The sequence below is a fragment of the Saccopteryx leptura genome, chromosome 5, assembly GCF_036850995.1.
Source record: "Saccopteryx leptura isolate mSacLep1 chromosome 5, mSacLep1_pri_phased_curated, whole genome shotgun sequence".
NCBI classification, from domain to species: domain Eukaryota; kingdom Metazoa; phylum Chordata; class Mammalia; order Chiroptera; family Emballonuridae; genus Saccopteryx; species Saccopteryx leptura.
In genome coordinates, this window is record NC_089507.1 from 103304256 (window position 1) to 103319441 (window position 15186).

General features: G+C 43.2%; 1 protein-coding gene across 6 annotated transcripts in view; it reads right to left on the bottom strand.

The window, feature by feature from the left end:
* Window positions 1-15186, bottom strand: part of FRMD4A (FERM domain containing 4A) — a 673627-nt gene that overhangs the window by 375432 nt on the left and 283009 nt on the right. Inside the window, exon 1 of one of the 6 annotated variants that reach the window (XM_066384146.1) lies at window positions 338-733. The exons of 4 other annotated variants lie outside the window; for them this stretch is intronic. In XM_066384146.1, the coding sequence (XP_066240243.1) occupies window positions 338-430 (93 nt within the window). In that variant the 5' untranslated portion in view covers window positions 431-733. Of the gene's footprint in view, window positions 1-337; window positions 735-15186 lie in introns of those variants that run through there. One more of the 6 variants, XM_066384148.1, reaches the window with a different exon arrangement.

Sequence of the window (15186 nt, forward strand, 5' to 3'; positions counted from 1 at the left end):
CCCTGCAGCACATCAGATGCTTTCCTCCACGAGCACTCACATCTTTCATATCCATTACAGGGGGCAGCCCCCACCCAATCTTGTCGTTCCTTAATCTCTAATGCACCCCCCCACCCCACCTCACATGCATAGCTGACAAAAATTTTTGTTTCAAATCATTACCATTATCTATTATGAAAAAAAAATTACATATGACTTAGTATTCGACAACCCCAGGAATTTGAATTTTTCAGGAAAACAGAACTAGCAGAGGGAGGTTATATACAATGAAATCAAACATCACCCTTTCTTTGGAGCAATTGCTGGGTGAAAACAAACAGCCGGCTGGGTCGCTTACCCTCTCCACGCTGCGTCTTCTCAGAGATCCATAAGGAATTTTCAGTAAAAGTCTTTGGGATCTATTCGGAGCCACTGCAGCCTGAACCACCATGGTGTAGAGCTGTGTGTGTGAGTATGTGTGTGAGTGTGTGTGTTTGCGCGCGCATGCAGGAGCGAGTTCCCAGCAAAGGGAGAGACAGAGGCTTCCTCAAAACAAAGTTATGGTCTCCTGGAGGTTTTCCAAATATCAAATAACTGAAAGAGTTTTTCTTTTGACCATATGAGTCAAGATGTGGTTTGTAAGAAGGTGGGGGGATGGGGAAGAAGAAAAAGAGCCCAAGTTATGCAAGTTGAGTGCACTCTTAGCAGCGTAGCTTTAGCTCCCTCCTGTCTGTCCCTGTGGGTCTGTCCCTCCGTGAGGCTGTATGTCCCAGAGGTGGGCAAGTAACGCTTCTGGGGAGAGTGATCCAGAAACGTCAACTTTGTTTCTCATGGCTTCAGATGGTAACCAGGTCAGTCGTCTAATCAGAGCTCTCTCAGACGTATTATTTATTCTATCACGTGATGCTGGAGCCCCTCGGCTGTACAGCAGGTCACATGCTCACCTTAAAAAGACTATTTGGAACATCACCATCTGGTGCAGAGATTACGGTCAAATCCTGTGTTCTGATTTCACTCTCTTCCCAACACAGGAAAAAATATTTGAAGACCAGTGACATACATAGCACTCTAGGGACTTGGGGGGAGGGTCCCTCTTGGTAGTCATAGATTCTACGTATAACCCTGAGAGTCAGACAATCATATCTGCTTTTTTCCTTCTGCTTTCCAACGCATAGAAAATAAATACAATTAATTATAAATGTGAATGCAGCCCACAAAGAGAAAGTGTGAGAGAAGGAGAAAAATGTTTGTATCATGTGGTTCAGATGAATCAACTACAAGCTACTTGCATTTGGCACCTCCTCATTTAAATGTCTGTCATAGAACAGTTATTTTTCTGTGCGTCAGTAAACGTAAAGGAGTTATGTTTGATGATACAAGGCCCTGAAAACAATCTGTCCAAGCTCACACTGCCCCATCACATTTGCCTATTATTTTCTAATCTTATTGTATAATTTCATATCAGGTGATCTTCTTAGGTTATCTGAAGGTCTAAAATTTTAACTTTTCTGTAATATTGTGTAACTGATAAACTGTTTACTTGCCCCCCCCCCCCCCAATTGCTACTCTTCCCTGAAGCTGATTACTCCTGTTGCAGAGACAATTACTATAAAGAAAAATAAGTAGGGGGCTTTCAGAACTGGAGGTATTTTAATCTTCTGTTTTTAAGCGTATTTCTTACATCCACAGCTCTTCTCTGCTCTGGGTTTTATGGAAGAGATGCCATTTCCTTTGCAATTTTCCCATGCTTTGGGGTGTTAACCTGATATCGCTCATATACTTTGGGAACCAGCTTATATTTACTCTCTACAGAGCAGTTTATTGAAAACGATGGAAAAGAACGTTCTGTTTATTCAAAGAATCTAATAGGAAGTGGGGGTGGGTTGTGAAGGGAAGGAGTGGAATTTTATACAGCTATAAAATGAATCAGGAAAAAGGCTCTGAGAAGGAGGGTCTGGGTGGGGGCAGGGGCGGGCAGGCTGGAAACGCGGGTCTGGTCACCCAGCGCAGACACACATTAAGAGGCAGTTAAAGAAAGCATCAAGTTGATGTGGGAAATACCAAATATAAAACAATCGGGCTTTGTTCGTAATTGGTTCCATATGTGCAGTGGGAGAGTTAGGGGGTGAGAGAGAAGGGAGCGACAGGGAAGGGTGGAGAGCTCTGCGGCAGGACCGGACCGGCAAGTGTCTTCAGGGAGGTAGTTCAGGCTTCCTACCTTTTCTCCTATTTCTCACTTCCTTCCTGCACAGCCTGGTTTCAATTTATTTGGGGGTGGAAATAAATCTGGAAGGATGCCCAATTATTTGGCCAAATCAGTAGAATCTCTTTCCTTTATAAAACTCCGCTTCACTACGTAACAGTGTTGAACAAAGGACAGGCACATTTTCAAAGCATTTATTTGTCTGGAGTCTTGGGAATTTTTCTGTCTCGTGCAGTTGGAGAGGGGGCAATGGATCAGATCAACTGAGAAGTCCCTGTCTCCTTCCTGACCCAGGCGAGGGCAAAGCCCCTGGGAGCTGGCTTTATTTATATTTGACTAAATACAACTTCCTGTTTCCCAGGGGTATTAATGAGCATTTCACCGAAGAGCTTAAGGAGTCATTGCATAGTTCAGATCATAAAGGACACTTTGATGAACTAAGTGCAAATAAAGCAAAAACATATGCAATTGATTAAGGTTAAAATACATATAGAAGAGAATGTTAATGGAAACAAAAATAATCCTGGGCCAGACTCCCACACATTTGAGGCCCACACATTTCATTTGCCTCGGGGACGGGAAGCATGATCATTTCTCATGTCAGCACCAGCACCTCCTCCCAGCGAATGGAGAGGAGAAGGTGGCTCAGAGCTCTCCCCAGTCCTCACAGGGTAGGTAGCCACCTCCTCAGAGAGATTTGAAGGCTCTCAGAGGTCAGCTTGTCCAAGACTATCTTTCTGATTGTGGGTGTTTGAGATTTATATATTTAAAATTAATTATTAAGTCTTAAGTATTTATTTCTAGAAGGCCATTGCTATCATACAAACATGTTACCCTGGAGGGGATATGCACACATACCTTAGTGCATATGACCACTTCAGGAGAGGTAAGGGGACTTAATGTTTACTGAGTACCCAGTACTTGCCAAGCAACATGTGGAAGTTCAGTAAAGCTGTCTCAATGGCAGAACTGAGTTTTATTATCTATATTTTACAGGTGATGAAACTGAAGCTGAGGGAGGTTTGAAAAGTTGACTAAGATAACACAGAATTGTCAAAGCCAAGGTGAAAACCAAGGTCAATCTATTTGATTTCAAGACCTGGTATGGTTCTTTATACCCTCATATGTCACAGAGGACTTTATCAGATTACATCAGGTTGTAAATCCAGAAAGGAGATATATCCAAGGGCCCATTAGGAAAGTGAAAATAATCTCTGTAATTAAAAAAAAAAAAGATAATTTCAGACAGGAAATAGTATTAGATTTAGCAAGTGTGGGGTCTTTGATGTCTGTTAGAGTTACACACAGGTGATGGAAGAGGAAGGAGCCCACAGAAATTGGAGAGGAAGCCAAAAGCCAACTTAGCAAGAGCATGTTTCTGCCAGGGTGGTGGATGAGGGGGTCCCCTGTGCATCCAGAGAACTGTGCAAGGGGCACGGGACAGATGGGCCGGATGGGGCTGGGACAGGTGCCAGTGAACCCTGGGGAGGTCAGGCAGAGAGGATACACTTCTGTCCCAGAGCCCCTGAAGCTGCTGCCTTTGATGCCTTTTGGAACACTCAAAGGCAGTGAAGTTTTTGGGTTGTTTGTTTTGAATGTTTCTTTCTCAATGAAAATGTTTATATTTAAACTCTGAAACAAAAATGCATAGGAATCAATTGAACCATATTTCAGAAAAATCAATGGTCTTGAGACACCAAAGCAAGATGTATCAAGTCAAATGGGTATTCTTGGTCATGAATGGCACAGTCATGGAAAAGGGTGTTGAGGATGAGGGCCTGTCAGAGAAAGCAATTTGCACCTCCAGTGCAGGGAAGGGCCAACCCCAACGGGCCAGCGTGCATGGGCATGGGGCGGTGCTGACTCACAGGTCAGGCCCTGGCTGTGCTGGTGCACACTAACAAGCCATGGGCAGGGTGGGTCATCTTCTGACAGAGTACATGGCACAGACATGGGGACTGGTCATTATGACTTCTAGGCTCTGTTCACAGTAAGCCTCACATAGTAGACTGAAGTGTTGTTCCAACTATTGGTCTAGTGCCTGAAATGACCATTTGAGAGGCTGACCTTTTGGCCATCTGAAAAGCCATGTGTATGCACATCTTACCTCAGTGGAACTCACTAGCACAAGTACACTCACTTGTAACACTTTCATTCATTTGGCAGAATACAAGAAGAATGGTCTATAGAACAGAAATGTCGGCTTGGGCAAGGGGGTTGGTAACGGCCACACTGCACAGTAGGTGCCATAATGAAGCTTCGGGTCAGAGGGCAACCTGAAGCCACCCTGAGCTGGGTCAGGGCCAAAGAGCAGTGAGCTGAAAAGTGCTGAGATGGTGAGCTGCAGTGCCCTTCCAGAAAAGCCAAGCAGAATCCATTCAGAAAATGAATCTCTTTTCTTTTTGTTCATTTTCATTCTTTCTCTGGTAAAAGGTGAAATATCACTTACATGAAGGAAACAAAGACAATAGAAAACAGACAGTGTGGACGCCTCTTTCAATGTCATCTCAAGTAAATTTAGCAGGATGTTACAAGGGGGCTCTTTCTCAATTTATTGGAGAGCCCGAGACAATGGGTACGAGCCATTCTCACCTTCCACATCCACTAGGGGACTTGGGATGGAGGGGCTGGGACAGTTCTGAAGCCCTAAGTTGATCTCAAGCTTCAGAGAGGAGTCTCTAAGGCTGTGAGAGGAGGAGGAGGGAAGAGGCCAGAGCCCACGGTTCCTTGCCTGAGGCCTGGTAAGAGGGGCTCTGAGGAGCTTGGTGGGGAGTGGGCACAGGGAGCTTTCTAAAGAGAAAAAGACAGGCAGAAGCAGCTGGTGGCAGCAAAGGGAAAGAAAGAGTGGGAGGCATGGAGTAACTTCCATGCCATTGTCCTGGGTCAGCTGTGGCTGCCTGAGAGACTTGGTCTGGGTTCCTCTTAGGCACTCAGTGCATGTGTGACAGGCCAGGGCACCCACCTGGAAGAGCGGGGGGTGTGGGGCCCAGGCGAAGAGAGGAATGTTAGATGACTCACTTGAGGGGATTCCTCACTTGTTCCAGGGAACTGCACTGAGAAACCTGCAGCAAAGGGAAATGGGGGCAGGGCCTTCAAAGACCCAGCAGGTACATCACAATGACGAGAGGTGGGTCTAAATACCTGTCAGTCCCAGAGGGAGAGAGAGCTTCCTGCCCTGACTTCTCCTGTCCGCCTCACCCCTGGACATGCTGACTGAGGCTGCCCGGGAGGAGGGCCCACACACCTCTTGCCCACTGCGGGCGGTACCCAGACTGGAGCAGGGGGCCGGGAAAAGCTGTGGCCTTGAGTGGAAATTGCAGTCGTCAATGACTGCCATATGAAACAGGTGAGAGGATAAATAGGATGACATTGACCCAAATATGCACATGAAGGAAACACAGTCCTAACCAATTTGGACAATTCTTGGAGTAGGAGGGAGGGAAGTACAGAAAGGAGCTCCTAACTCAGCGAACCTGGGTAATTCATGTCACATCTCATTAGAAAGAGCTGTGACTGAGGTTATGCAAACAGAAACACTGCCTACATACATAATTTTCTGTTTGAAAAGTGGCCGGAATTCAGGCCAAACATGAAACCTAACATCCCTAAGAATGAAAACATCAAGCAACACACTTATCACCAGACCTCACATGCCCAGGGCCTGGGACATTATCTGAAGTTCACCAGAGCAGGACACTACCTTTTTCTTGATTTTATTTTTTAATTTTTTTCTTTTTTGTGACAGAGACAGGGAGAGGGACAGGTAGGGACAGACAGAAAGGGAAAGAGATGAGAAGCATCAGTTCTTTGTTGTGGCACCTTAGTTTTTCATTGATTGCTTTCTCATATGTGCCTCGAGCAGGGAGCTACAGCAGACTGAGTGACCCCTTGCTTGAGCCAGTGACCTTGGGTTCAAGCTGGTGAACTGTGCTCAAACCAGATGAGCCCGCACTCAAGCTGGCGACCTCGAGGTCTCAAACCTGGGTCCTCTGCATCCCAGTCCAACATTCTATCCACTGTGCCACCACCTGGTCAAGTGCTTTTTCTTGATTTTAACTAAGGTTTGCATCGACACAGTGCAATGTTGATATTACCCATCTTTGCACAGACTTTGCCTGTTCCTGTGGCATTTGGAAGGAACTGTAGGTAGTACTGTAGCTAGCTTGGTGGACAGATAAATTTTTCCTTCCCTTCCCTACTTTTTTTCCCCTCCCCTCCCCTCCTCTCCCCTCCCCTCCCCTCCCCTCCCCTCCCCTCCCCTCCCCTTCCTTCCTTCCTTCTTTCCCTCCCTCCTTCCTTCCTTTCTTCCTTCTGCCTTCCTTCTCTCCCTTCTTCCCTCCCTCCCTTCTTTCCTTCCTTCTCTTCTTTACTTTCCCTTTTCTACTTGGACTACATCTGGGTTTCATTTAATATGTAGTTCTCCATGAACAACCAGGCAAAGAAAATAAAATAAGTTTCAACTGAATTTTCTTGTTTGACTTCTGACTATCATGGCTGGTTAAGGTCTGGAGGACTGGGTAAGTGCCTCTACTACTTGCTTCTGAGATTACCTTGTCTGTGCTCTTCTGGTAATCAATACCAAGCTCTATGATATTGGCCTTGCCCTTGTCTAAACCAATTTTGTTGTTTCATTTTATTGCCTATGCCATATCACTCACTCACCAATTATTTTTCTGAGCATCTAATAAAATAATAGCAACTCCCTTGTGTGGCACATTCCATTGCAGTTAATATTCTAAAGGTTTTAAAATATATTGGTTCATTTAATTCTTATGACACTTTATCAAATAGGTACTCTTATTTACCTTACATGAGTATGAAGACAGAGGCAAAGAGAAATGGAGCAATCTGCCCAGGGACACCATAAGTGGCTTCAGAGTCCATGAACCAGTGGACTGTCCTGTACAGCTGCTGTGTATCAGGTACTGGGCCAACAAGTGAGGAGATGAGGAAACTTTTGCTCATGAGAAGAGTTTTCTTATAGTATTCAAACTTGGCTCCTCTCTGTGGTGATGCCTGCAGTGAAGTGAAAAAGCTTATACCTGAATTTGTACCTGAAAGGTTACTGAACACCTACCTAACAGGATGGAATAAAATAATGATTGTGAAAGTCCTTTGTAAATGGCACACATGCACGTGCACATGCTCTCTCTCTCTCTCTCTCTCTTTCTCTCTCTCTCTCTCACTGGCTTGTTTCCACTCTCAATTCTGTATCCTATTTTCCTGCAGTCTCCATTACAACAACAGCCTTCCTGGCCCTCACCATCCAGCTGTCTCATTTTGTACATGTGCTATTTTGATGTCCATGTTTTATGTGATGTCCATGTTTTATCCATCTGATTTTTTTTTTTATTCAGTGAGAGGCGGGGGGGCAGAGAGACAGACTCCTATATGTGCCTCGATCAGGATCTACCTGGCAAGCCCCCTATGGAGTGATGCTCTGCCCATCTGGGGCATTGCTCCATTGCTCAGCAACGGAGCTCTTCTTAGCTCCTGAGGTGGAGGCCATGGAGCCATCCTCAGTGCTCAGGGCCAACTCACTCTAATCAAGCCATGGCTACAGGAAGGGAAGAGAGAGAGAGAGAGAGAGAAAGAGAGAGAAGTGAGAGGGGGAGGGATGGCAAAGCAGATGAGCACTTCTCCTGTGTATCCTGACCAGGAATTGAACCCAGGACATCCACATGCCAGGCCAACACTACCACTGAGCCAACCGGCCAGGTCCTATCCATCTGATTTCTTAAAGGTCATCCAGCTTAGTCACATATTTAGGGGGATAAATAGGCATTTCTTAGACATTCCTGAATTTTCTGTTTAGTATGTTTCATTTGAGTAACTAGGAGAAGAGAATCAATTACCCCAGCATAAGATCCTCTATCTCCATCAGTGCAAAAACATACATCCCATTACAAAGGAAACCAGACCTTCATTCTGCCAGGTTAGCAAGAAAATGTAGCACTTGCTGGATGAAAACCTCACATTCTAATTGGACATCTCAGGATCTTACTCAATCTTGATGGCCATGAACAAGCTGTAGAGAATGTCAAGTAGAAAATATTAATAGCCTGTGTGGAGGATTAGTCTATATTCTGTCTTTACATCCCTTGCTTCATGGACACCAAATACCACACTCATTGGCATGCTGACAGAGTTATTCAACTGTTCACCCATGGAAAGAGGGAGCTGGCAGAGATCCTGCTCACCAGCACAGAAGATTTTATTCGTCTGCACGAAGGTCCTTCACATCTGGCCTTGGTATGCTTTGCCCCATCAGAGCACCACTTGCCCTCCCCAGTAGGAAGCTAAGTCAGGCAATCAATGGTTGCAGCCTGGGATAATGGCTCTTCTGCATGGTGGGAATAGCTTTCAGCATGTGCTATTAGGAGTGATGTCATGTCCAGGTCCTGACAAATCCATAAAACTTCTAGGATGCCTGTGTGATTAAGTAGGTAATAAGCTGCCTGGTGTGAGGCAGGCCGTGTGGTTTGGCTTTTGAGACCACTCTGCAAAGCCCTTTCTCACATGCTATCTGTTGTGGATGGTTTTGATAACAAGCATTGATTTGCCATATTTATAAAGTGAAGTTTGCACAGGGTAAACTGTTAACTGCACCTTGAATGGCAAAATAAATAATGTCCTTATCCATGGTATTGGCTACCCAGGACTAGTGGAATATATGTAGTACACATTTTAAAACAGTCAATGGATGTCGACTTTTTATTTTTACCAGGTTTAACTTCTAATTTTTAGGTGTTTTAGATAAGCATTGAGTGGCTAATGATTAACTTTTTTTTTCCCCAAAGTTTCACATGTCATTTTCTTCAATAGGAGAATGGTTCATTTTTGTTTAATCCCTGTGGTACTGCAAAGGACGATGGCTTTCTTTTGGGTTGTCAGATAGCTTTCTCTCCTTTGCCCAGGGACATGTCACTCCCCAGGACAACTGCCCATTTGCCCAGGGGTCTCTGAGATAAGCCACGTGGTCTGAATTTTCCCAAGGGTAAAAAAGAAAAGCACTGCTCTGTTAGAAAGATGGCTGCCTGGAAGTCTCACATCCTGGGATTATGGTTTATCTTGAGTGTGCCATGGAGGATTCCTAATGTCTCAGAAGTCAAAAATACCAAAGGGTTTCTCAGTAGGAGATTGTGACCAGAATGGGCAAACTCTTAGATATTTCTCTTTAAACAGACAAATCCTTAGACTTAAATGAGGATGGACAGGGGATTCTAATTATCACTGCTTGCTTAGGGGTATTCCATTCTATTTGATTTTAGACGTCTATAGTATGAATATAGATAAGAGTGCTGTGAAAATTAAATGAGATAGTAGATGACAATGAGACCAGATTCTGACTTAACATATATAAAAATGTATTTTAGAGCTTATTCTGTGAGCAAGAAGGATTCACTAAAAGTTGCATTTTGGGAGGAAGTGATACCATCTAGCCTACATGTTTTTTTAGCTTAAGTGATAGAGAATAAATGGTACAATGGAGAGACAAGGTGTATTAGAGAATAGGGGAGCAGTTATAACATTGTTGCAATTGTCCAAATAAGCAATGATTAAGTCCCAAAGTTAGGATAGTGGTGTGAGATTTAACACAAGAAGTTGGGGAGTGATAAATGGGGAGGGAGGGAGGTGGGCAGTGTTTTCCTACAGTAACAGGACTAGCGCAGGAGAAGAAGGTTTGGGGAAATGAAACTGAGGAGTTCTAGACATACAGAATAACTTCTGATGCCAGAACATTTTGATGTGGAACTTAGGAGTCAAACATAGAAATATAACTCTGAGGCCCTGGCTGGTTGGCTTAGCGGTAGAGCGTGGGCCTGGCGTGCAGGGGACCAGGGTTCGATTCCCGGCCAGGGCACGCAGGAGAGGCACCCATTTGCTTCTCCACCCCCCCCTCCTTCCTCTCTGTCTCTCTCTTCCCCTCCTGCAGCCAAGGCTCCATTGGAGCAAAGATGGCCCGGGCGCTGGGGATGGCTCCTTGGCCTCTGCCCCAGGCGCTAGAGTGGCTCTGATCACGGCTCCTGGTGGGCAGAGCGTCGACCCCTGCCGGGGTCCAGCCCCGGGGGGGATCCAGGGGTCCCACAGGAAGAGACGGCGTCGGCGAAATCCAGTGAGAGAGCCGAATTCTTTTCTTTCTCTTTATTCTCTAGTTAGCATTTACTGCCAGGCATCTCTGCTCAATGCTAGTATAGCTCCCTTTTTATACACACACACTGAGTTACAATTACATGGTGTTAATCATTGCTTCTGTTTCACTATGTTTACATGTTTCTGGATAACAGTTAATTTATATCTATAAATTACAAACCAGGTAGCAAATTATTCAAAATACAAAATAACTTGAATAGTGATAACAACATCGGTAAAAGCTTTTAAGGTATTAGTACTAATAGTTAACTAACTTTACTGCTGTTGTGAGTTAAGGGGCAAAGAGAGATTAGCAGACGAGATTATTAAGGACTAACAATGGACAACCGTTTGCTCAGATAAATGGCTTTGAGTTTAAGCAGTGTCCTACCTTTTTTTTTCACAAGATTCTAAAAGGCTTGCCTATAAAGAAATTGACAGAACATTAAGAATAGCTTTCACCCAAAGATATACAGAGTGCACTTGCAAGATAGCTTAGTAGCAACATAAGACATTAATTGTTATTACTTCTATGGATTTCCCTACATTTCTCTCATTATTAAAGAATTTTGGAAAGTATGTAAATCTCATGAGAACATCTCATTGAGAAAGCCTAGCAATTGCCTTTAGTCAAAAGACAATTTTCTTAGTAAAACACTCTTTTCTTGCTGACTGCGCTTTCATCCTAGGCCACACAATGGGCCATTCTATTATACCTTACCTAAGATACTATTGTCTAGTCAAATATTACTTATTTATTATATTTAAACACTAGTTAAGTTCTACCTCTATTCTTCTCAGAGTGTATCACTATCTGCAGATCAAATAAGCAAGAAGAAAGGAATGTTTCTTTACTCTATTACATGAAAAGGCTAGGAGGAAAAATGTTGAATTAAGTGAAGGCCGAGAGGTGCTCTGTGCACAGCCACTGCCTCCTATCTAGTCACAAGTCACAATCTATTCTTTCTAACATGATTAAGAAGGAATTCTCCTACAAACTTAACCCTTTATGAGGGATATCATAGCCAGCCTCTTATGTCTATGAGCCCAGTTCAAGGGGCTTACAGGCTTTTCTGTGGAACTTACACCCTCTGTCTCATTTCCAAAGAAATTACTATGAATCTACAGGGAAAGCACGGTACTATTATCCCTGTGCCATAATTAATAGTACACACCCAGAAAAAAGGGGGGATATAAGGCCAGATTAATATAAAAAGTTAAAGGGGGAAGTATCGTGCCTTTCTTTGCGGTGACTTTGTCAACCCGCAGCTGTTGGTCTTTACTGCGGTGACTCTATCTTCTTTTGCTGTGACTTTGTCAACCAGCAGTTGTGGATCTTCTTCTGCTGTGACCTAGTTAGCCAGCATTAGTGGATCGGCTCCCGACAGACCCCTGGTGGGCGTGCCGGGTGGATCCCGGTCGGGCGCATGCGGGAGTCTGTCTGACTGTCTCTCCCCGTTTCCAGCTTCAGAAAAATACAAAAATAAATAAATAAAAATAAATAAATATAGCTCTGAGTTTCAACAGCAGACAAGTAACTATGAGACAAGTTAGTTAAATGTAAGGGTAGATATTCAAGAACTAAAATTTTACTGCTCGCTCACCTTTTCTCAGAAGTTTGCTGGAAGACAGTCTCCAACAGAACAAAGTTAGACCTACAGAGAGAAGAGCATGATTTCTAAGGAAAGAACTTATCACAGCAGAGGTGAAAAGGGAGTTCTCAGAACAATGGAAAAGAGGAGCTTCAAGAAGGCGGTCATGCAAGAGCCTCAGAAGCTGGCCCGGGTGTTGTGGGAGGATGAAAGGACCCAGGAAAATGTCTTAAAATAAGAAAAAGAGAGAATATGTTTATTGTTTGATGAGTTTCCTGGATTGAGAGGAGATACACAGTTCTGTTGAAGAATTTAGAGAAAAATGATTGAGGGGTACATAGAATATTAAGCAAATAATGAAATAAGGCAATTATTAACTCCTGAAAAAATAATGTCATAAAATTCAGGATGTGTAGCCATAGCATACAATATATCTCAGCTGTAAACAATATTTGGTAGTCATAATAAAACTGAATTTTGAAAAAAACCTGAATTTTGATTTAAACTCTGCTAGAGATATATTGAGAAGAAAGAAGAACTATGTGCATTCTTAGGGATATGGAGTGAGGCTGGAAGTAAGTTAAAGCCTCATCTTTCGGGGTGGCAGCATAAAATGTCAAAAGTTGAGTAATTAAGAAATCACAGTATAATTATATGATGAGAAGCCCTGAAGTAACTACTAGAAGCAACGGCTGAAAGGGATGTCCACAGCTGGCCCTGGCAAGAGGGGCTCAGAAATGGCAAGAAAGACTCTAGGTGGGTTTTTTGTTGTTGTTGTTGTTTTTTTATAACCCCTAGAGTACTCTAGAACATTACAATGTTATTAACATTACCATGAAGGTGTATTGTTTTGATAAAAATAAGAATTAAGTTCTAAACAGAAGGAGCAATGTTACAGAGAGTTTAAGCCAGATCAGAGCCGAGAGCCATGGGGAGGGCTTGGAAGGTGGCTGGTGGCTTTGAGAGGTCTGCACGGAGTGCTGTGAGGACAGCTGGAGCCACCCCGTCTCTTCCTGAGTGAACAAACTTGAATCTAGATATTGGGTTATTTAATGCAACAAACAGTATTTTGGGAGACTGGCTTAATTTCCTCTGTTTTCTTTTCCTTCCGAGTATATTACGGCACTCTTAGTCCATGGGTCTGCTAGCAACACAGCCACTGGATGCAAAGCCTCCAAGTTATACTTTGGACAGAAGCCCCTTAAATCCTTTGAAATGAGATGAGGATAGACAGACAAGAGGAATAAGACAAATACATCAGCAGTGCCTTTCTCAACAATTCTGGTGCTCGTCCTGAAGGGTCATTCATACATGTTGACTGACCTCACCTTCTGTGCTCTTCACGTTGGTGCGGTGTTGGGTATGTGTGTTTGTGTGTGTGTATATGCTCATTCACACAAATGTGTGTGTTATTTTTGTTCATGAATCCAGCAGCACTACGGCAGCTATAGGAACCCCAGGGTGGTGACATCTAATTATGAAACAACAGGTCTGATGTGTCCTTTTTTTTTTTTAAATATTGGAAATGATCATTTTTTATAAATAATAATTTGACCAGCAAGTTCAACAGAAAGAGCCAAATGTAGACAGGTCTTCCTGTTGACCCCTCTTTTTTAAAAAAAGTTTTTATTAATTTTAATTTATTGTGTTAACATGGATTCAAGGGGTGGGGAGTGAGGGAGTAATATGTCCCTTTTCTTTCATCTTGCAGAAGCCTTGTAATCCCACACAATCCCTAGTGGCCTTTTGTAATCCTAGAAAGAGTCAATATGGAAACAGCTGTTCTTGAGATAGTGGGGTGACATCCTAATGAGCATGCTATAAGCTGTAGAGAAAATTCAAAACTAATGGCCCTCTGATAGAAGTAATATTTCTAGGCAATTAGACTCAGGTGAGAAAGCCTTTAGTCCTTAGCAAGGATGAAAAGATAAATACTATTTTAAGGATGTCAAGTGCTCTCATTCTTATGTGAGTTTTCATCCTCCCAATCCCTATGGGATGTCAGACATTCTTCCTGACTCTCTTCTGGGAAGTGGCTTTGGAAATACTGCTCAAAGTCACCTTGCTCAGAAACCCCCTCACAGAAACTCAGCTGGAGAGCTGAAGTAGCTGAGCACAGTCCTGTCCCCCAGGGCCCCATCCCCATCAGCTGCAGACCAGGTGCCTCCTGCCAACTTGGCTTGGGGAAAACAGCCACATCTCTGTTTAAAGCAGGGAGCAAATGCTGTGCTTTGACAGAACCAAAATCCCTGATACTTCAAGGAGAAATGTTAGGTGATAACAGTGAGAGACATCTTGAGGAGCAAAGAATGGGAAATAACTTCTGTGGTTAGCCGCTTCAAATAGATGCCTTTCCTAGGGGAAGGCAAAGGGCAGAAGAGGGTTAACTTGCCAAGTGCCTCCTTCGCATAAGGCATGGCCCTGTCACTTGCTCTAAATTACCTCTTGTTAATCCTCGCTATGATCCCGTAAACTGTGTAGTATTAGCTACACTGATAAGGAAATCAAAGCTCAGAAAACTCAGAGAGATTAAACATTTGCAGATGGTCACATGACTAGGGATGGTGCTGAGCTGGGATTGAGACCTAAATCCATGCAACTTTAAAGCTCATTCTCAATATTCCTTAGTGATGTGTGTATGAAGGTCTGGCAGAGAATTCTGTTCTTCACAAGGTCTGCCCTCAGGAGAAAATATTTTGCCAGTAGAATTGATAAGGGGAAAGCAATTGACAAAATCCAACACCTATTCATGATAAGTACACTCACTAAACTAGGAATAGAGGGGAACTCCCTCAACTGGATGAACAATATCTACAAAAAGTCTACAGCTAAGTTACTGGTGAGAAATGTGAAGCAAGGTAAATATGTCCCTCTCACGGCTGCTTTTCAAGATTGTATTGGAAGTCCTAGCTAATGAAATAAGGAAAGGAAATAGGTATATAGATTGGGAAAAAAGAGTAAAACTGTCATTGTTCACAGATGACATGATTGTTCATGTTGGAAATCTGAAAGAATTTGAAAACATGCTCCTGGAACTAGTTAACAATTATAGCAAGGTTATAGGATACAAGGTTAATATACAAAAGTAAGTTGCTCTCCTCTAGACTGGCAATAAACAAGTGGAATTTGAAATTAAAAACATTGCCAATTACATGAACACCTTAAAATAAAAATTCAGGTCTAATGAAATATAAAATCTGTATGGGGAAAATGTGAAAACACTAATGAAAGATATCAACAAAGAATTAAATCAATGGAAAAATATTCTGTGTTCCTGAC